This window comes from Syngnathus scovelli, chromosome 4 (assembly GCF_024217435.2).
Source record: "Syngnathus scovelli strain Florida chromosome 4, RoL_Ssco_1.2, whole genome shotgun sequence".
NCBI lineage: Eukaryota > Metazoa > Chordata > Actinopteri > Syngnathiformes > Syngnathidae > Syngnathus > Syngnathus scovelli.
In genome coordinates this window covers 9,353,065-9,374,492 of record NC_090850.1, presented here as the reverse complement: position 1 = coordinate 9,374,492, position 21,428 = coordinate 9,353,065, and the positions used below count along the sequence as shown (strand labels likewise).

The 21,428-nt window shown below is 39.8% G+C and overlaps 4 protein-coding genes across 8 annotated transcripts in view; 2 read left to right on the top strand and 2 right to left on the bottom strand.

Moving 5' to 3' along the window:
- The first annotated feature begins 776 nt into the window (after positions 1-776).
- Positions 777-2,003, top strand: polr2l (RNA polymerase II, I and III subunit L). Its single transcript, XM_049718035.1, has 3 exons — positions 777-937; positions 1,544-1,649; positions 1,779-2,003. Exons 2-3 carry the CDS (start codon positions 1,555-1,557, stop codon positions 1,885-1,887), a joined length of 204 nt encoding a protein of 67 aa, XP_049573992.1. The 5' UTR covers positions 777-937; positions 1,544-1,554; the 3' UTR covers positions 1,888-2,003.
- A 729-nt stretch (positions 2,004-2,732) lies between these two features.
- On the bottom strand, positions 2,733-7,260 carry LOC125967211 (cleavage and polyadenylation specificity factor subunit 7). 2 transcript variants are annotated; one of them, XR_007480682.1, is made up of 9 exons: positions 7,111-7,260; positions 6,555-6,764; positions 5,859-5,962; positions 5,235-5,380; positions 4,829-5,147; positions 4,616-4,704; positions 4,219-4,363; positions 3,723-4,001; positions 2,733-3,326 (listed from the first exon to the last, which is right to left on the bottom strand). XR_007480682.1 is itself a non-coding variant. In XM_049718032.1 (8 exons), exons 1-8 carry the CDS (start codon positions 7,183-7,185, stop codon positions 3,803-3,805), a joined length of 1,287 nt encoding a protein of 428 aa, XP_049573989.1. In that variant the 5' UTR covers positions 7,186-7,260; the 3' UTR covers positions 2,733-3,802. The 2 variants fall into 2 exon arrangements, 1 of the variants encoding a protein (XP_049573989.1); XM_049718032.1 differs by having other exon boundaries at positions 2,733-4,001.
- On the top strand, positions 7,075-10,426 carry sdhaf2 (succinate dehydrogenase complex assembly factor 2). 2 transcript variants are annotated; one of them, XM_049718034.1, is made up of 4 exons: positions 7,075-7,222; positions 8,520-8,743; positions 9,372-9,481; positions 9,759-10,426. In XM_049718034.1, the coding sequence occupies exons 1-4, from the start codon at positions 7,211-7,213 to the stop codon at positions 9,887-9,889; spliced, it is 477 nt and encodes a 158-aa protein (XP_049573991.1). In that variant the 5' UTR covers positions 7,075-7,210; the 3' UTR covers positions 9,890-10,426. The 2 variants fall into 2 exon arrangements, with proteins under 2 accessions (XP_049573991.1, XP_049573990.1); XM_049718033.1 differs by lacking the exon at positions 7,075-7,222 and adding an exon at positions 7,764-7,904.
- A 3,294-nt stretch (positions 10,427-13,720) lies between these two features.
- Positions 13,721-21,428, bottom strand: part of syt7b (synaptotagmin VIIb) — a 77,447-nt gene continuing 69,739 nt past the window's right edge. For 2 of the 3 annotated variants that reach the window (XM_049717914.2, XM_049717915.2), the window contains 5 exons: positions 17,355-17,622; positions 17,009-17,178; positions 16,622-16,736; positions 16,275-16,474; positions 13,721-15,979 (listed from right to left, as the gene is read on the bottom strand). In XM_049717914.2, the coding sequence (XP_049573871.1) occupies positions 15,875-15,979; positions 16,275-16,474; positions 16,622-16,736; positions 17,009-17,178; positions 17,355-17,622 (858 nt within the window). In that variant the 3' untranslated portion in view covers positions 13,721-15,874. The remainder of the gene's footprint in view (positions 15,980-16,274; positions 16,475-16,621; positions 16,737-17,008; positions 17,179-17,354; positions 17,623-21,428) is intronic. The other variant, XR_007480669.2, reaches the window with a different exon arrangement.

The following is a 21,428-nucleotide window of genomic DNA, read 5'->3' as shown; positions in this document are numbered from 1 at the left end:
TGGGTATATGTTTTCTCTGAGAGTCCAAAGTTAATGCAAATTGGGAAAGGTTGTTGCTGGTTTACCTACTTTTAAAGAGAATATATTCGTTTTGCCACCAATAGTCTAATTGCAAACATCACATGACCAAACCCAGAATTCAGGTGAGCCGTGCTGGTTGTTGCCTGGGGCACTTTAATGTCATTCCCAGTTAAACAACAAGTAGCAATAAAAGGAAAAATAGCAGTACCCTGAATTAGATAAATATGTGTGGATTTATCTGCCTCGCTCATGTTCCACAAACGCAATATTAATCTCAGTGGGTGTGCTAGGAAACGTTCTTATAAAGAATTTCTTTTGACTCAAGTCAATAAACTTGACTTGACTTGTCCTTTAATAATTATGTAAACAAATCCTTAAGACCTTTGCATAAATAACCCCTTTCTGATGTCTTTATATATGTATATGGCTATTAAAGCAGGCCCATTTGTATGTGGAATTTATACTTAAAACAACTGTTCCTGTGAATGCAATTTAAAAGAACTGTGATTTCATAGTGTTTGTCGTGAACGTTATTGAGAACGCTTCTGCATCAACAAGGACAAATGGAAAAAATACAAATTTTGTCTCCACACAAATAATAATAATAATAATAATAATAATAATAATAATATAATAATAATAATAATAATAATAATAATAATAATAATAATAATAATAATAATAATAATGAATAAGAAACAAATAATAATGTAATGAATGTAACCCACAATGCATCATTCTAGGAACAGCCGCAGAAGTTTTTTACTTTTACATGAAATATGGTACCGGAAGTAATGTACGGGTACTTGATCTTACCGGAAATATTTCTGTAAAACGAAGAACTCTGCCTTCGTGCTTTTGAGCTCTTTGGTCGCTATTTTGCTTGGTTTGACATACTGCAACTGAACCACTGAGGGTAAGTTCAAAAGGACCTTAACATTTGTCCTTCAATGTTATTAGTAATTCATAAGATCATGCATGGAGTCAGCTACCCACGTTGATGCTAACATCGTAGCCAAACCACGGGGTTTTGTTGTTAGCTTAGCACGAGCCTACCAGAACCAGTCACGGACGCTATATTCAGACATTATGAGAGCTTTTATGATTTTACCACCGTTAAAGTGGTCCAACAATTGAAAATATATACTCCTAATAAATAATTGTAATACATACATCAATTACCACGACTCATTCTCACCTCCAGTCCGGTCCAATCATTAGAATCTGTCTGACTAAATGTAGCCAGCCACAAGATCTCCAAAATTTGTGACAACAGAAGAAAAAGTAATGAAGTAAATAAAGTAATTAAAAAGCTGACATTAGAAGCAGCTCTGCACCAGTTACAAGTACACTTAAACACCACCTATGCTGGTACTATAAATAAAAGCAAATACCAAACTCTGTCAATTTTAAATGAGTTGTCAGGTAGAAGTTATTTTGAATGTACCCAGTGAGGTGTCCAATTTATACACGTTCCATGTATGTTGGAATTAATGTTTTTTTAATGTAATTATGTTTCTAGGTGTCTTGAAAATGATCATCCCAGTGCGGTGTTTCACATGTGGAAAGATCGTGGGTAACAAATGGGAGATGTACCTTGGCTTACTCCAGGCAGAGTACACCGAGGGGTAAGAAAAGCAAATCTAAAAGTATTTTATTTTCCTGATATCGATTGCCTATAGCACGCACAGGTTATTTACAGCCTGCAGTCTGTTATTAACCTGATTAAATTGAACCCTTTCTTCTCACTTCCTCAGTGATGCGCTTGATGCCCTGGGGCTGAAGAGATACTGCTGTCGAAGGATGCTCCTGTCTCATGTGGATCTTATTGAGAAGTTGTTGAATTATGCCCCCTTGGAAAAGTAACTGCTACCGGCCTCCTTTATTAAAAATGTGATCTTTGGAAGGTGTCCTCTTTGTTTTGATGCAAAAATGCTTTGACCACAATATTTTCTTTTTTTAAATAAAGATGATAAATGTCACATTTCCCCTTAGTGTTGTACTGTATGTCTTGTGATAACCATCAAATAAGACTCAGACAAAAGAAATGGAGGAGCGTCAGATTGACTTAATTACAAATATACAGTTTGTTGTAAATTTTTCAAATTCAACTCTGACAGTAATAATACTTTTGCCATTTTAAAGTGTACTTCCAGAGCTCCCATACTGAGGTCTTGATGGGTTAAGGGAGCAATATTGTAAAGTTTGATAAATATATTTTTATTGAATAATACCATTTTTGTGTCACATCTTGTATTGGCCCAAATAATCCCTGTGGTTTATTTTAATGCATGGCAGATATGCCACATCACTTGCTTATGGCGTTAAATCTATCATTTATTTTTTCAATTATGAGGTGACCCTTGTTAGTAAGCCTGTCGGTCCCACCTGCTTCCTCATTTGACATTGAGATGTCAGATATTTAGCTGCCATCAGTATTGATGCTGAAAAACAGAGTGTCTCAGATTCACCAGACCAAGAAAATGCCGTATTCCGTATTGAATTGAGATGGCCGAACCAAGACGGCGTCACAGCTCATTCTCGACAAATAGGTTTGGAGAGCTATTATAAGCTTACTTTAACATAGCCAGTGTAACAAAAACTCTAACATACGTGTTGACTAAACAATTGGAATTCATAAATGTATCCCTAGATATCTCCTTGGTAGACCTGAAGAAAAATCTTACAAGAGTGACAAACACATTCAGATGTTCAGGTGGATTGTTTTATATTACAAAAGACAACAATGACACTGTGTTAAATACAATTAAGTGTCTTGCACATGCAAGAATTCCTTCTAATCCGAATGACAATGCACACAGTATTTAATTTGAACAATTGAAGTCCCCGATAAGAGCAGAAAGAAGAGATGATGCAAACTTATGGAGACACATCTTTTGTCTTTTTAAAAGATTGTGTCAGAACAAAAATTGTGTCGGAAGAAAAATCTGTAACCTTCATGTATGTCAACGGGAATCTAAAAAGAAATTAGTTTACGTTAAAAAAAAAACTACAAAATATGAGCTGAGTATTCCAGCCCCTTCAAAATTATTTCAACATTAAGCTCAAAATATGGTTTTCCTCAAAATTTGCAATCCCCGTTTTTCAGATGTATGAAACTGAACTCAGGTTCTTCCATATCTTGATGCATGTGATTTTCCAAGGCACGATATCAAGACCTGACAAAACATTTCAGAGACAAACAAAAAAAATGGGACAGAAGGAACTTTAGTAACAAAAGCTCTTCAAATAGTTGCTTTGACCAGGTGCTTTTTGGTCCGATATACTTGGTCAGCTGCGAGGCCCTATGCAGACAGGCAAATCACATCTGGTTAATTCTTTTGAAAAGGTGGACTTACAAATATTTCAAATGTGACCAAGAGGTAGATGGACCGGAGTTAAATTTCAAGTCAAAGCAAGTTATCAAAAAATCTGTGAAATTTCAGTTTTATGATAAAAAGGAAACATTGTTAGATTCTGCTTTTGCTTTTTTTTAAGTGTTCAAATTATTTAGGTAGAATTAAAAAAAAAATTGCATAAAGGCAAAACAAAAACATTGAAGGGGACTAAGTACTTTCTGAAAGCAATTTTTGACATTTTGCAATTTCAAGTGACATGATAAACTAAAATGAAATGCAATTGTTCTGGTGGTAAAATGATCAGTAACCACTCAAGAGTAAATGTACAGGCGGCGGGCATACCAGTCGGTCATTGTTGGTTTTGATGGCGGTCCAAGAGTTAGAGTGGCTCACGAGGATGTGCGGGGTACAATGTTACAAAGTCAGCGGTAGCGTTCTCTGTAATCTCTGTGCCTGTCACGTGAACGGCCCCGGTCCCTTTCTCGACTCCAAGAACGTTCTCTGTGCCTTCTTGACGTTCCAGCGCCTTCCCAACGAGGCGAACCTTCTCTGTGGCGCTCTCTCTCCCGTTCTCGCTCCCGATCTCTGTCTCGGTCCCGGTCTCCAGAATTACTGCCACTCCTATAGAAAAGGTGTGACATTGAAGTATTGAGCCTGCCTTTTCATTTATATCTTCTTTATTTATCAGTTACTTGGGTCCCAAAAAGTTGAGTACTCTTACTCGTAGTGGTCTGATAAAAAGTGATATTGAACATCCCTTATTTTTATAAATCAGGTATTTTGTCTGAATTCAGCCCAATTTCCATGCATGGTATGAAGCATGCAAAAGCAAACAAACCTATAGCCACAGTTTCCCTGGATGGACACCAGGCAGTCTTTGAGGGAGGTGACGAGGGCTTGGCAGCGCTCATCCCTATACACGCTGGACTGCTTGATGATAGCAATGGCTGTCAACAGCGTTTCCATCGCCACTCTCTGGTCTCCTGTAATTACAAACATTTGCAGTGTCCAAAAAGTGTTGATCACAAATAGATTGCAAAAACATGTAGCGTACACATACATAGGCTAGAAAGATGCTGGGAAATCCCACACAGTTGAGTTGTACCAGTGAGTCATCAACATTAGGGTTTAGTACAACCTTCATACTATGGTACCCCGAGAATTCAAACTTGTTTCAATAGGCTATTCTTTCTCTCAAATTTGCAGCGAAACACGATGGGATCGGGTGCACTTACCAGCTGTTGCACCGGTCACAGCCTTGGTAATGGCACTGCTAGCCACAGCTTTATTTCTCTTCAGCAATTCTTCATAATCTCTGTCACCCCTGAAATGTTTGCAATGCACAAAGACAGAGATACAGTCAAGCTGATCAATGAATAATGCAAATGCTAAGATATTATTTCATAGCTATGAATATTGAAAAAGACTGAAATCACACGAATCCTCACTTTTGTTGACCGTAAGTTTGACTTCTGTATCTGTCTTGTGCTGGGGTGAAGTAAGCAGGATTTATATGCAGACTTGGAGGCGGCTGGCTTGGTGCATTGAAAGGTGGAGGGGGGAACAGATGCGGCGGAGGGATGTTGATTGGCACCGGTGGGAAGGGAGGAGGTGGCTGGCCAGGATACGGGCTGGAATGTGGGGGAAATACATTTCCAATCGGATGTGATGGAAACGGAGTGGGTATGCTGGGAGGATTGGTATCCCATGAAACTGACGAGGACACTTGTGAATCGGTGTCCTTGGAATTACCGCGCATTGGGAAACCTGTGAAGAGCACAAGAGCACTTTTGGTGAGTCCATGTAACATTTGCCATGAATGTGACTCATGCGCCAAAACACTGGTCCACTTACGTTTATTAGCGACATCCTCAAACACGCTGAAGTTTTGATAAGTGGCAAAACGGCAGTCTATGCTTTCCCCATCCAGTGTACATTGGGGAATTTTCTCCAACAATGTTTTTAATGAATTTTCAGAAGTCACCACCACCTTTGCATAGCTGTAGTTATGAGATGAAAATGTACATGAAGATCAAGTATCGTATTCAGTAGCTAACTGAGGCTTAAAGACGCATATCATGGAAAATCGACGCATATCATGGAAAATCATTTTCTTGTGTATCTGGAGTATCCAGGAGTGATTTCCGTTTTCTATGACATTTCTTTTATCTATTACATCACATAACTACAAATGTCGACCGGAAAGGGAGGTGCACATCTTGCAGCCTTGGGGGTCTGAAGTATGTCATTTGCATTTGAAGAGACCGCCCCAAAACGGCTTGCTCTGAGCCGCACCTCAGAACAAGTAGAAAAGAGGGACCCGTGATGGAATTCAGACAAGAGCATCGTTGTTCCACTTTATATAGACCACAACTAAATAAGTAAAACGTAAAACAGTAGAATATATTACAGTGGAAATGGATGGATGGATGGATATTTGGGCTTTAACATACTTGAAGAAATGCAAAGGTCACTTACCCTCTTGATTGGCCATTTGCTTTATTCTCAGCAAATTTTATTTCATCAATATCCCTCACCCCTAATTTCTGGGTCATAAGCAGCAGATCCTTGTCAGATGTCCACTAAATGGTAATGGATATAAGGGAAGAAGGACCGGTTACTTTACAGCAGATAGTTTGCGTGACCAATTTATGCAGAGATAAGAAATTCCAAAGTGTTTATATACTTTTTCATCCTACTCTAATAACCCCCAAATAGCCAATGAAAATGCTTATATGTGTTTGTGTTTATATACTTTTTCATCCCGCTCTAATAACCCCCCAAATAGCCGATGAAATTCATGTACTCAGACTAACTACTCATCTTAATTAATGTACAGAAGGCTACTGCAGTGATTCCCAACCCTTATTGAGCCAAGGCGCACATTTTGAGTTCGGAAAAAGCTCATGGCATACCAACAAAACAAAAAATGTCACGCAAGAGGATACACGTATTGCTTTTATACTTGTAGTTTCTGCCAGCTAATCGAAGATTATTTTTCAAATAGAAGAGCACTTGTCACTTTTAGTCTCTGGCATAGACAGATAACAAATGTATATTATTTATTAGAAAAAAGCAGTTTTTGAACCAATTAAGTACAGTTTACGGCACACTAATGTGCGCCGGCACACTGGTTGACAATAACTGACAATGACTGTATGAAGTAAAACTTACCCAAGAGAAATTCCCAATATACAATGAGAATTTCCGTGCCTGGTTTGATTCCTTTTCATCTGCTTTCACTGTGGTGACATTATCCTTCACTTTAGATGGTGTTACACTGGCAGCATCTGAATTCAAAGTTGTTTTCTTTTCTTGATTAACTGAGCTCGAAAGTACAGCATCATCAAAAAGGTCATTTGCCTCATCTAGTCTGTCCAAATCCTGTGGTGAGATTAAATAAATCAGATCATTTCCATTTCATCGTGTGCAGGGTATCAACAACAACAAAAAATGGACTACTTTGCGATATTTGTACTCCACGGTATTGCTAAGCATCATCAGGTTAGGAGGAAATGCTTGCAGGGTGAATTCTGAACGATTAATTAAAGAAAAACCTGAGGCAATGTACAAGAACTTTGCCCTCTTTCCAAATATGTGGATACGAAATGACCGTACAAGACCGCAACAGGAGAACCAAACTTAAATTAAAAATAATTTTTGACACAAAGAAAAGTCCATCGTCGGAGCTGTGGGCAGTGCTTTCGCAATGAAGCAAGACAAGACTCACCTCGTCGTTAGGCTTCGGGTCACCATACAACTGTGCGGTTGCCGTTTTGGATTCACTCGGTCCGGCTGCAGCCATCACGAGGGCCAGAGATCATTCAGAGATGACAATGACGGTGATGATGGTTCTATTTTTGTTTTTCCAGATGGGTAGTTTTGAAATGCACATTTACACAGAGTGCATCATTACCGAAAAGCGAAAAATCATGCAGGGTCAGATTTATACTTTTGTTGACGTCGGACATTAGCTAACGCTAGCAAACGTCGGGACCGGATAAATAACAACGAATGTGGATTAGTGAATAAACGTAGCACGATAGAACGATGCCTGGTAAAATAAAGTTTAATGAAAATAGTGCACACGTCTTCCCACAGATTATTTCGTTGATACAATTTCGCATTGGGCCATTGACACTAGTGTTGCTAACGTACCTGCTTGCTCACGTGTATCTGCTAAATGTTACCGGTTAGCAACATATACAACATTGGTTCCTACTCCTTCATCGGCTGTGAAGGAAGGGACTAGAATAGTAAGATGTACACGTTTGAATGGATCTGATTACAAACGCAGATGTATAGTAATAGCTTTGTTCCTTGTTTGGCCGACTTTGTAATGAAAATTTGCCTAAAACAAACGCAACTGTTATATCAGCGACATCGCGTCACGTGTGTAGCGTGGGCTAATCACATCGTGTGTGACGTAAAGGGGCGTTTATTGTTTCGGACGTTACGCCACAAGTCTGCAGAGGTGACCGTTGCCAGTCAAGTAAAATGTTGTCCTCGATCTTTGCGAAAAGAGTGAGTTTTATTTCAAGTAATTATGTTTTGTGGTCTGCTAATTACAACTTTGAATCGATGTACTTTACTAGTATTTAATTGAGGCGAGCAGGCGACATTATGCAACGCTCCTTCGTTGCGCTCTGTCATTGGCAACTTGTAATTCAATGACTGGTTTCCCTCCTGGTATATGTAATAATACTACAAAGGGTTGAAAGAAGACAGGACCCCCACATTTAATATTGAATCTCTGTTTTTTTTCTCCATTTGGTTATTGTCACGAAGATGTGTGTTGGTCCATTCAGATACGATATGCTGCATGACACTTTGTTGACACCTCCTTGCAAAAATAATCACCTACCAGAGCCTTAGACCAGTTCTAGACTGGCGGATATGGCTGTACTGTTTGAACAATGAGGCACAGGTTAGCATGTCCGCCTCACAGTTCTGAGGTACAGAGTTTGATTCAGGCTGGCTGTGTGGATTTTGCAAGTTTACCCCGGCCCGTGTCTGTGTGGGTATTCTGAGTACTCCAGTCTCCTCCCACATTAAAAAAACATGATTGTAGGACAGTAAAATGTTTCTGACAAGTTCAAAATATAATTTATTAGACTTATGTTTGTGGTTTCTCATCAGCTGGTGGCAGGGATCTGCCAGACAGCATGGAGACCTGTGGTCACTGGCATGGTACCGACCCGTTGTTACCGTGGCGATACACCGGATGATACTAGGACTGACCTGATTGAGATCCCCTTGCCCCCTTGGGAGGAAAAGGCCGGCGAGCCCATTGACATCAAGAGACGTCGCCTTCTCTATGAGAGCCGTAAAAGGGGCATGTTGGAGAACTGCATATTGCTCAGGTTAGTAAGCAATCCATCCGCTTGTTCTCGCGAGGGTCTCGGGTGTGCTGCACCATATCCAAGCTGACTTTTGGGCGAGGCTGGGTACTACAACCTTAACTGGTCGGGAACAGTTGCAGAGCCCCAATAAACAAACGACCATTCACACCTATGAACATTTTTTAGTCTTCAGGCACATTTGTTAATCTGTCATCTATCGTGTTGTCCTTTTGAAAGGTTGTAGTCAATCATCAAGTGGTTCCAGTTATTATTACAGTACTAGTTTTCTACATCTAAAGGCTGAACAAGTTGGTTCACTTGCATGATTTAGCCCTGCACCAAAAATTCAGACTAGTATAAAAATATAACAAAGCTCGGTTTAGAATGGCACTGTCAGACAATTTATGAAGTATAAAGGGGCTTTCCCGGTCACGTACTTGAAGATAACTGGAAAAAACTTTTATGATGCTGTGCAGATGACAAACGTCAATCCAAATGTAGCATTGTTGTAAAGGTACTACATGTGTTCAAGCTTCAAATGTTGCTGATGTCTTCAAGTATTAAAATCCTTTAGTACTGCTAACATTGCCAGGTGATATTTAAAACTACTGCATATTTTCACTTAAATGATTTTCTGTTCCTCTTGTAGCATTTTTGCCAAGCGATACCTGAATACGATGAGTGAGACCCAGCTGCAGCAGTATGACAGACTCATTAATGAACCAAGCAATGACTGGGACATCTACTATTGGGCAACAGGTGAATGAAGCATTTCATTGCTGTATTTTTAAGATAACTGTTTTCTATTTGTTGTCTAAAAAAAGAATGTGTCGACAATTTTTCTGAAATTTAAATGATAATCTTAGAGGGTGAATGGGTAGTGAAACGATGAGCAATGTAGGCAATCTCCTTTCATCTGTCCATTTTCCACATTATTGTTATTGGTGAGCCGCAATTTATGCTCTGACCCTATTGGTTTTTTTTTTTTAATACTGTATTGTAAAATGAATGGATTCACTTCCTGTTTTGCTTACAGAGGCTCAGCCCACACCAGACATTTACCAAGGAGAGATCATGGATATGCTGAAGGAGTTCACAAAGAATCGCAATCAGGAGCAGCGTTTGGATGCCCCCAGTTTGGAATACCTGGAAAAAGAAGGCCAATGATGATCATTCCCCATTTAACAAACTCTTTCATTTGGTGCTGAATGTAACCATGGTAATAACATACTGTGGAAGACTTGCGAGTGGACAACTGTACAGTCGGTTGCCGCCAATGTTTTGTGGGTTACAATGCAATGATAACATTTATTCTTGATATTCCCAGATGCCCCCCCAATACACTATCCAACGCTTATAAGAGGTGCCCTGAAGACATATTATTATGTGCGATACATTTAGTTTTTAGTTTTATTTGCATGTTATTTAATAAAGGTTGATCTTCTCTGGGTCCTCTCCTCACCATTTTCCAGTTGCCAGGGGTTTGGTTATTATTGTAGTGTTATGCATATCCACATTCAGGGCTGGAAATAACAAGGAATGGAATGAATCACTTTTTATAATCATTAGAACATTTCTTGCCAGAATTTCCATCTCATTGTTTTGCATTTCAGAAGCTCCTTCATGTAAATAAAGTGAACATGACAGTACCTACTGTAGCGTCTAATGTGAAGAGTTGTGAAACAAATATCTTATGTAGATGAACTGGAGGGGTGTCAAATTTGTTTTCATCATATGTCACATTATGATTATGGTGGTGATTCGATAAATGTTAAACCGCATATGAGGTGGGTAAATTTCACCAATTCAGGATGTGCAGTGGAAATAAAAAGTCCACACACACACACCTCTGTTCAAATGCTGTTTTTCAATTGAAAAAACGACTCAAATCATTTCAAAGCTTTTCATTATCAATTATATATACTAACTGGTGTAGCTCAATTTTTATAAAATGTATTTCAAGAAGTTAATAAAAATAAACAAATAATGTGACTCCCTTTTTGAAAAGATAGTTATATTTTAAATTTATGGTGGAAAAATGTAAGGATACTTTATATCCCCTACCTTCGTTATAAGTTCACAGTTCAGTTCACATTTTCTGCATCAACGGAACAAAATGAAAGAAAAAATGGCACACTTGATGACAATTCAAAATGACCCATTAACTTACTTTGTTTTTCTAAATTTATGTCCAGCAGATGGCGACAAAGTATGGTCGAATTCAACCATTGAGCGTGTGATGTAAATGTCTCCAGTACCGTACTTTAAGTCGATAATGGCACATATTGAAATCACATCCATCTGCCATAATGTGAACCTGTCAATTTTAAATCATCCACAGCACCCATGTTTGATTTATTTGGATGAACCTCTTCCAAGTTATCATGCGTGTTATAGTGCTCATATGGGTCATTATGAGGCACTCTGGATTTCAGAGAGCAAGCCAACCTTTTTTATTGTATCCTTAGCACCACTGAAATTGTCTTTCCTTTTAAAGCTCATAAATGTTAGCTCTGAGGCATTTACTGTAAATATGGCTCCATACTCACATCTCTTCAAATTTGCAACCCTCAACTGCAGAATGGAGGAGAAAATCCCTCTGGCCAGATGTGGGCAGATTATTAAATTAGATCCAGATTGCTTGTGCATGCTCGTGAAATTATAATGTATACATAAGTTAGACAAGGTGTTTTAATAATACACAAAAAGAACAGCACGTACCAAGCACAATTTGTGTGACCAATGCCTTAAAATATGTTGGAATATTTATTCTGCTGGGTACATTTAATAGCGAAGAGCCCTCTGTGTGTGAGATTTCAAAAAATAAATGTTCTTTTTTTGTTAATTGTGTAACTTACTGTAAGAGGTACTACGGTATGTGTGGGGGTGCATTTATAATCATAAATTATAGGTCACAAGAAGGGTAAAATGTTTGAGAGTTTGTATTACAGCCCTATTTTCATTTTTTTGTTAGTTGGTATTTTCTTGTTGTCCAGTGTCTTTTGGGATTTTAATTTCACACTATGCTCAAGCCTTTCCAGTGGTGTGCCAAAGCTGTTTGTGGACTGAAAAAATCAAACGTTTACTCACTTTGAGCAGACCGAACCGATAAATCCCCTGAAACATTTAAGTTGGTGTTTGTGGGCAGTACCACAATTTCCTTACCGATCCCGTCCAATATAAATTAGGGGCCGATACTGCTTTAAATCACCCATACAAAAGAGTATTGCTATACATGGTTCTGAAAGCTATTGACCTCTGGCGCTGATCCAGAACTGAAAAGCGTTTCTAATATTCTTGTTACCTAATTTGCTGTTATTTGTATCATCCTAGGTATGAATATTTCATGATCAAGCTGCAAAACACAAATTGCTGGGGGATGCCAGTTCACATTCAAATGTCCTTGAGTCCTGCAATGCCCTTCACGCTGACATCTCATAATGAATGTCTGACTCTATGACATGCAGATTATATATCTTGTCTTGGCCGTCATATATACTATTTCTTTGCCATATGTGGGCATTCCGGTCCTTCCACAGTCCAAAACCTTGTAGGTTGTGAATATGAATATGTGATTAAATGCATAGTGACATGTTTGTGATTAAGGGCTATACAAATAAAACTGACTTGACACAACACAAGGTTGCTGTTCTTCTTAAATGAGTAAATGGTCTCGCTTTAAGTGCAGTAACAGGGGGAGTATAATTATATATTTTTTTGTGTGCAGTAACAGGGGAGAATAATTATGTTGGTAATTCTTGGGGAACTAGCTCATTAGTGTCTTCATTGCGAAGGAATAAAACCGTGCTACTTGTGGAGCTCTGAGATTTGTTTGGAGTATGCATTCATGGTTTTCCTACGCACACCCACTGTAGCTATCTGTGGCCCAGCATTGCTGTCATCCTCCACCGCTGCTTCCTGTGTCGTGACAGCTCCGCGTTTGATCCTCAGCTGTGTCGCCACCCTCTTCTCGCTGGGAATTTCAATACCTCATTCTCCTGCTCCCTTTATCTGTCCACCTCCCGCATCCCCAGCATTCAGCTTGCCTGCCCATGTATGCAGGAGAAGAACTGCTCACCGGCGTGCCACTTTACTTTTGTGGATGGATGCAATGGCTGACCGCTCATCCAGCTCCTTCACAACAATACACTGTGGTGCTTGTTAAGGAAAGTGTGAATGGAACAGAGAAAAGAGTGTTACAGTTGCTTATTTTAAACATAACAAAAATAATTACAATGCATAAAAAATTAGCATAAAACAGAAAGAGCAGTGGTGGGTATAGATTTGTGACAGTGTCAACTAGTATTGGGGCTTAACTTTACATGGCTATGAAATGATTTAAGATTGTCTTATTTCATTGGCACATTGCTTTTTGTAATCACTTAATAAGACCAATGAAATGCTCAAATATACAATAGACCAGGGGTCTCAAACTCCAGTCCTCGGGGGCCGCATTCCTACATGTTTTCCAAGTTTCCCTTGTTAAACACTCCTGATTCAAATGATCAGTTCATCCTCACGTTCTGCAGGAGCCTGATAATTGAATCAGGTGTGTTTAACGAGGGAAACTTGGAAAACATGTAGGTATGCGGCCCCCGAGGACTGGAGTTTGAGACCCCTGCAATAGACTGACTCAATCCTAGAAAGCATTATTTCAGCAAAACTATCATATTTTCCAGACTATAAGGCGCACCGGATTATAAGGCGCACCTTCAATGAATGGCCCATTTTAAAACTTTGTCCATATATAAGATATATACATTTGGCACGCGGGCCGGACTTTGGACACGCCTGCTGTAGTGGCTCAATATAGGTCCATATATAAGGCGCACCTGATTATAAGGCGCACTGCCGGCTTTTGAGAAAATTGGAGGTTTTTAGGTGCGCCTTATAGTGCGGAAAATACGGTACTCGAGAATTCTTCCAGGGGACTCTGTGAATGTGATATTTTTATCTTACCTACTTGATGTATGCGCTGGAGGAAATGATGGATTTAAAAACATTATGGGATGTTTATGCATGTACACGTTTATCTCTTATATACACTGTACAATTTCAAAAATGAAACAAAAGATCAGTATTTCACATTGTGCACCTTACAGATGTGTAACAATAAAACACGGGCCAAAGACAGATAGATCTACCCAATTAATACCGCCCATACTGGACATTTCATTGTACAAACAAATACAGCGTGTACATTAGATGTTGCTGGATCACCTCTCTTTGATTTGTGTCTAAGTAAGGCAATTTCTACCTCATTCTGTAGTGGATGGACTATACCACGCCCTGACAATTCGTAGCTGCATTAATGAAGGTGACTTGTCGTATGTCTTTGGAATGTTATTCCGTCATCACTATCATAAATAATGTCTTGTTCATCGGCCATGGCCATCAGCACAAACAACATTTCAGGTTATTTTGGGATGAGGTGACGCGGAACCTCTTGGGATGCAGAGAGGTTGTGACTATGCCCTGTTCTACCCCCACCCCCCCTTCCATGGCTCTTGCAGTGTGTGCATATGGCGAGCAGCAAAACATGGTGGGATCTGGACACAGAACATGTTGTGCCAGATAGCATGTGTGCATGGTGGGAGTGTTTTGGGGCAATGCCAGCAGGAGTGTGGTTAGCTGCTTTGGTCCAAACCAAAAATTGTAAGATTAAGCTGCCATCTTTATAATATGAAAATAACCCTGCTATTCATTATTAAGAGAGGTTTGTTCCAGCATTGACATCTACAAGTGCAGACAAAAAAAATTTGAAAAATAAAACTGTCATATTGCACAGAGAGCTGACAAACCTTTTAAACATGGATTTACTATGATCAGACACACACACGCACGCACGCACGCACGCACACACACACTCACACACGGCGCAGGCGCGTGCACACGCCCGCACACAAATAGGAGACTTTCCTTTATTCTTTCAGAAAGTACAATGAACAAGAGGACTTAAGGGCAGGTATTTTTTGGTTCTTGAACCAATGAAACAAATAACTGGAAGACAAAACTCCAGAACGGACAAAAAATCCAGACGGACCAAACTTCATTTGCTGCTGGCAAAGAGTTCAGTTTGGCAGCTGAATAGTCGGCATAAGTTAACCTTTACGGATTTATTTGGACTCACCTGAAGAAAAGCTAATCATGTCGTTTTCGTACAAGGGTGATCCACCCCGAGACTACTGCCTAATGAAAATATAGAGTCTGAAATTACATGTTTTCTTTGGAATGACTAAAAGAATGCACCATTTTTTCGAGCTAGAATTAATCCACCTTTATCATCAAGACCACGCCCAAAGTGATCCCTCATTCATCCACTGATGCACACAAACATTTCTCGATTCTTAGTTATTTTTTGTAAACAAAAGATAACACACGAATCTCTTCTACTCCTTTTTTTTCCGTCCAAAAACAGGACAATGTTTTGACGCTTTGTGGCCCAATACTGGAGGTTTTATCATTGAATCCTCCTCTTTTTTGAAGAACTTCATTTGGGGGGGTCACAGCACATCACCCACACACATCACGCACAGACAACGAGGGGGTCTGGTCTTAGGTAAATGGTTACACAGCTTCCCGAGCAAAAAGAAAAAGTCCACTTTACATCCATTGCATTCATCAACTTCCTGATGCTTGGGGCATGATCAGGATGTAGACTGGCAGTGACAGCAACAGCAGAGTAGAGACGAGTGCTCCCTCGCTCTAACATCACATGGGGGCAGTGCCATTGGCGCACAGGGCTGTTTCTGACCTCGATGCTTAACACCATACAGGAGTTTGGGATTTTTCCGTTGTTTTGGTAAACAGTATTTATATTCTCGTGTGGCAAGAGGTACTGCTCTTGTGTTTAACACTAGGAGTGGTTGACAAGAAAGACACAGTGGTATTGTGAACAAAAAAAAAAAATCTCATAAAAAGACAGTACAAGGAGGAAGTGGGTGGACATCAAATACATTTAAAGGTCAGAGGAATGAGAGAGGAGGGGGTCAAGTGGGCATCACTGTTTGACAAGGGGTGAAATTTAGGAGTCAAGGATTTCAAAGAGGCCTGAGAACAAAGAGGTGACGCACACTGTCTGCAACCCGCGGCCGCAGCTCGAGAGCAGGAGATGTGAGCCGAGGGCACGGGGAACAGAGCCCGCTCGCTCCCTCAGGCCTTGAGTGCATGCCATTGGGCCACGGCAGTACGGGGATGACCCATCATGTCTTTCCAGTGTTTCACCTCCGCGGGGCCACTCTTCCATGAGAGATAAATCTGCCAGGAGCAGAGACAATATTAGCTCATGCACTGTGTCACCAAGTGACGATACTGAACTTTTGTTGAAGCATATTATCAATAATCCAAAGCACACATTACTTGACTTGAGGTGCTACAAAGGGTTAGAATGAACATGAACATCTTATATTAGATGAGTGGCTGCATGACATGAACCAGCAGGGGTCAGTAGAGACTGGCTGGGTGATTAAGTGAAGCTGGCCTGTCATGAAGTCAAAAATACACACAGGAAGAGGAAGAGGCAGGAAGAAGCGAAGAAGAGGAAAGGAGTTACCTTTCCAATGACATCATTGCGACTAAGCCTGTCCTTGTCCATGACAGTGATAATTATGGTGGTCTCCCTCAGCACGTGGGCAGGCACGTCAAAGGGAAAGGACTCGTTGAAAACAGGGTTTAGACAACGCTTCATTACCACCGTCTTTTTCTTCTCCACACGCTTGTCCTTGTTCATCAACCACACCTTCACATAGGGGTCTGGGAAGAGCAATATGAATTGTTAACCCGGTATTGCGTGTGTATGACGTCATGGATTTAATTCCTCTCTGGTCGTTAATATTTCAATGTATTTGAAGTGCACACGACAATGATGCGTGAAGGAACCAATTAAAGGAGCCCGTGTACCAGAAGTGCCTCCAATGTCCATGGCTTTGAGGTTGCGGGCTTTGACGATGCTCACAGTGATAGTGTTGGCGGTGGGGTTGTAGCACAGAGACACCAACAGATCTCCTCGGCTTCCCTGGTTAAATGATACACACTTGTTTTATTGTAATGCTCTTTTCAATTGTTCTCCCCTCTTCTTACTGTGTTTTCTTTCCGCAGTCTGTGTTCAATTCACCAACCTGTCAGATGCTCAGTATTCACTTCTATCCTCTCCCACCGGCATACTACCACATCTCCCCCGGGACTGTCACAGCAGCCAGCAATATGACATCACCCATTACATTCTGTCCCATCTCCCCTCCTCCCACTCCATTCCTTCTGCCACCTCTTTTCCCCCTCTTTACTCACACTGCCATCGCTACATGGTTTCAATTCCTTCCAGAAAGTCTGCATGTTGGCCAGATCCAATTTGTTGAGGGGGATGGACACCTCTCCGATGGGGTCATTCCTGCTGAAGCGGTCATAATCCAGAACCTGCAGGTATAGAGTTCTCTGGACCACTTTCTCAAATGGGAACCCTGAAATAGAAATGCACCGAGTGTCTACATTATCAGCAAAGAGGAGAAAAAAAAAGTCATTGTAAAAGGTCCTCACTAATAGAATCTCAAAAAATACATACATATATACTGTACTCATGGTTATTTCAGTCAAAGAAAAAAAATGAAACAAACAAGCAAATAAATGCCATTCAAACCTTCAAACAAAAAGGTCTCATTCCAATGTGGGTTCAGATTCTTCCTCTTCACTTTGGTCTCCAGTTTGTGCTTCTTGTCAGGCAGCAGGTAGAGTTTGACAAAGGGGTCAGAAGTGCCGGAAAAGTCCTTGGCAGGCAATTCCTGGCCCTTGAGGATTTTGACAGTGAGGGTGGAGTCCTGGAAGCTGTATCCTACGCTGAACTGAATGCGACCCAACTTCTCACACACTGGACCCTCGTGTTCGTCTTCTTCCGAGCCTGGAGACAACTGGGAGAGGCGATGACAATGAATATTCCAGTCTGAGAGCATGAAGGGAAGGAAATAAATGGTAAATTACATCCATCCATCATTTCATAGCTGTGTGTATATATATGTCAGTATAACGTGTTATTAACGTGATTAGTCCAAACCCCTTTTATCGTGTGATTAAGTCTCATTTTGGCCTTATAAAATTTTTACCCTTTTCGCGTCCTGTTGCCATAGAAAAACTACACCTTACCGGAAATGAGCACGCCACACTGGTGACACTAGTCTGAGCTTGTTATGCAGAGATTTCATCCATTTTTTGAAATAAAAAAAGCATCATGGTGAGTGGTCTGTTCATTCTTTCTTGAGAAATCAAAAACAGGGTTAATATGGTAAATCAAGACCATTATATTGCTGCTAAATTCAAAACAAACTTTAAAATCAGTTTATTGCACTCTAGGGCGAGTCCTTGCTTACATTTTATATGCATGTTATATTTTTTATATTTCCCAAATTTTGAATGGAAAAAAAAAGCAAGGGATTTTTATTTTATTTTATTTTTTACAATAAATAATGATACAATTGAGATTACCGTACTTGGGCACAAAAGGGACACTGATGGCATGTCCTTAAATTCAAGGTGACAGTGGATAGTAATCAGGCCCGGCTCTTTATAATGTATTGATCCAAAATGCAAACTAGCTTAGTGTGTTGTCACATTCTCTAGTATCCACTGTGCATGACAGCTCTGGTATGACAGTCCGATTATCTGTCGGTAGACTGACCCTTTGACTGACGGCGGTACAGCCTGTAGAAATCCAGTTAAAATGTGCAATCTGTTGGGAAAAGAGCTGGGAGTATGACTTAAGGAACAGTCCCACATATTTCATATCCAATTCCATACTTTCCACACTCTTTTCAGCCAGTGCTGCTCGACCTCATTCTCCTTTGTCCAATGTGATCACTTTTCATTATTCAGCCTGACACTCTAAAATTACCCCAAATGCACGGACACGTACATGCTCCCATATTGGAGCATTGGCTCTGCTCTTTTCCTCATGAGTGCTTACCTTCTTTTACCTATGAAATTGCCAAATCACTGAAAACTATTGTTCAACGAAATACACTTTACCTGCAATTGGATTGTGTAACTAATGTGAAATGCCGTATTTTACATTTTTGCAACAACGACAACAAGAAAGCCAACAAAATATATATATCTAACCAAAACAAAAATTTAAGAAATGTATTTCATCAAAGCTTAATTCCATGGAAAGAGCCAGGAATGTTGTAGGTCATCATGGGAATGGGAGATGTACACAACCATAATCTCTATCTCTAAAACCAAACGGTGTGCCAAAATAATGTTCCAGGTTAGAAATTGCATTTTTGATGTGCAGTGTGGATGTAATATTTTTTCTAAATAACGCTAACTGTACTATTCAAGTGACACAGTCCTTGGCGTTCAATAGTCACCAGTTTTAGAAATGCCCAATGAAATTACTATGTGGGACATGGACCGAATGCAGTAGCAGACACAAAAACTACATCCACAACTTCACCAAGCAATTACGTTCGGATCTAAATCCATCTGGGCATTAAAAAACAAAACAAAAAAAAACCAAAAAAAAAAAACAATGCGGCTCCTTTCGTCTTTGATAAAGAGTGAACCCTCACTATTCAGATTTTATTGAATTTTCAAATCACAATTGTTGTACTACTCCGGTCGGTGCAAATAATTAATAATTAATTGGAAGTCTCGCCGCGGTAGCCTATTCCATGAACAATAGACCGCACCTCGGCAATATGTACTTATCATAAAAAATGGACGTTTACAGACGATTTGATTTGGAAAAAAATACCAAAATTGAACTGTATGTTGTTTGTTTACAACCTGTAAAAATACCAATTACCAATACTACAAATTACTAGACTCCCCTGGTTGCTGAACTTCTCCTGAATTCTTCCAGTGTTAATTAGTAGAGGCAACAAAAATATCCCAAATAAAAAAATCATGCATCACTTGGGTTCCCTGTAGTGTTTCATCCCTTGAACATCCTAAGTGCAACTGTATGGTGTTTGCGCAATGCCACTATGGATGAATTTGACCATGTCCCTCTCTGACATTTTTACTCTCGATGGGTGGGAAGGCACTGCAAAGACCTAATTGTGCATCAAAACCAATAATGATGTCTCTTAAAAAGACGTAGCTAGTACATAAAGTACTATACATGCAGTATTGCAGCCTTATGCCATCCATGGCTCAGTGAGTGCCATACAAAGGTGTTGGTGTCACTTCCTGATAAAGACCACATGAGAGACAGGATCTTCAGCTTCACCCTTCAACAACCTCAGTCATCTTAGATTTTGCACGATTGGATTCACATGGACCGGAATTTCCCGATGGAGACAGTGACAAAGCAATCAAAAAGCTTTACGATTTAGCACATGACAAATATTTTGACCATAGTGGTGAAATAGTGTATCCTGAATAACAATAGCAAATCTGCTAAGAACAAAGTACTATAAAATCAATAAGCAGCACTGTTTCAATTCCTCGGACACATCATGGAGTGCACATAATTATAGTATACACAGCAACCCAATAGCTGATGCATTTGCATTGCGTGTTCTTTCACAACTAATTAATAAACTCGGCTGAACAAGGCATAGTATGCCACAACTCCCTGTGGTGCTTCACAGATGGGTCAAAATGGGAGCGTTAGAAGAAAAACAAATGCTTTAAAACAAATGTCAATACATATTTTAAAATAAATCTAATACATAAATTAAAGCACATATGACATTTCGCTAAATACAACTGGATAGCCCTCAACTATTTTAACTGCTTTTGATTTGGCCACTTGGGGGCAGTAGATAAAAGGTTGTAAGTACAAAACTGGGGTTATTAAAATTTGATTAGACTGCGCAAAACATTTGACTGTTGATCTGAAAACAAATTGAACTTTGAGAATTTCCTCTCGAGCCATTTCAAAGGTCTTTGCATCCGATTAATTTCAACTTGTCAGGGAAAGCTCCCACAGATCTTTCATATCAATTCTTAGCTAACAAGCCTCAAGATTGATTGGCAAAAAGTTAATCAACGAAAAACCAAACAAATACATATTTTCAGAGAGACGAGATATAAGAAATTTGCTCATGTGTGATGTGCGCACGTTTCTGAGACCATATCAAACAAATGACATACCTTTTCTCATAAATACAGTAAATGTGATTTGACGAGAATTCAGCCTTTGTTAGAATTCCATTGTGAAATTAAAAAAGTTAACATTACTGATATTATAAATGTGTTATGCAATAATAATGTCTGTAAAATTAAAAGGCCACTCTCCTGGCTGACACATGGCATAATGGAACATTAATTAATTTTGATTTTTAGTTCCGTTCCACAAAGAACAAGAACGAATGCTATAATTGTCAGAAGTGCATCTTATTCTCCGCTATGAAGATGATGATTACTTTTAGATTACGTTTAGCCAACCTACACGTATAAGGCAGCTGAAGCTCGTTGCTAGTGAGTTGACATGGTGCAAATAGCACCTAGCTTTCCGCGACCTCTGACTATTCACACGTATTATGTGACATGAGCGCGTTCGGGCGAGCGAAGCTTTTCGGGACTGTCTCAGCGGCTCAATTATCGCAAACAAATTTCTGTGATTCTCAGTTTTGCTATTCAATGTGTTTTGATGAGGTGCTAAATGGATATTATGACTTACAAAGTGTGCTGTGAAATACAGTCCCTGCTACGGCGTCAATGTCAAAAGGTAAGCAGAGCTGCATTCACACACATAGCAAATAGAGTTAGC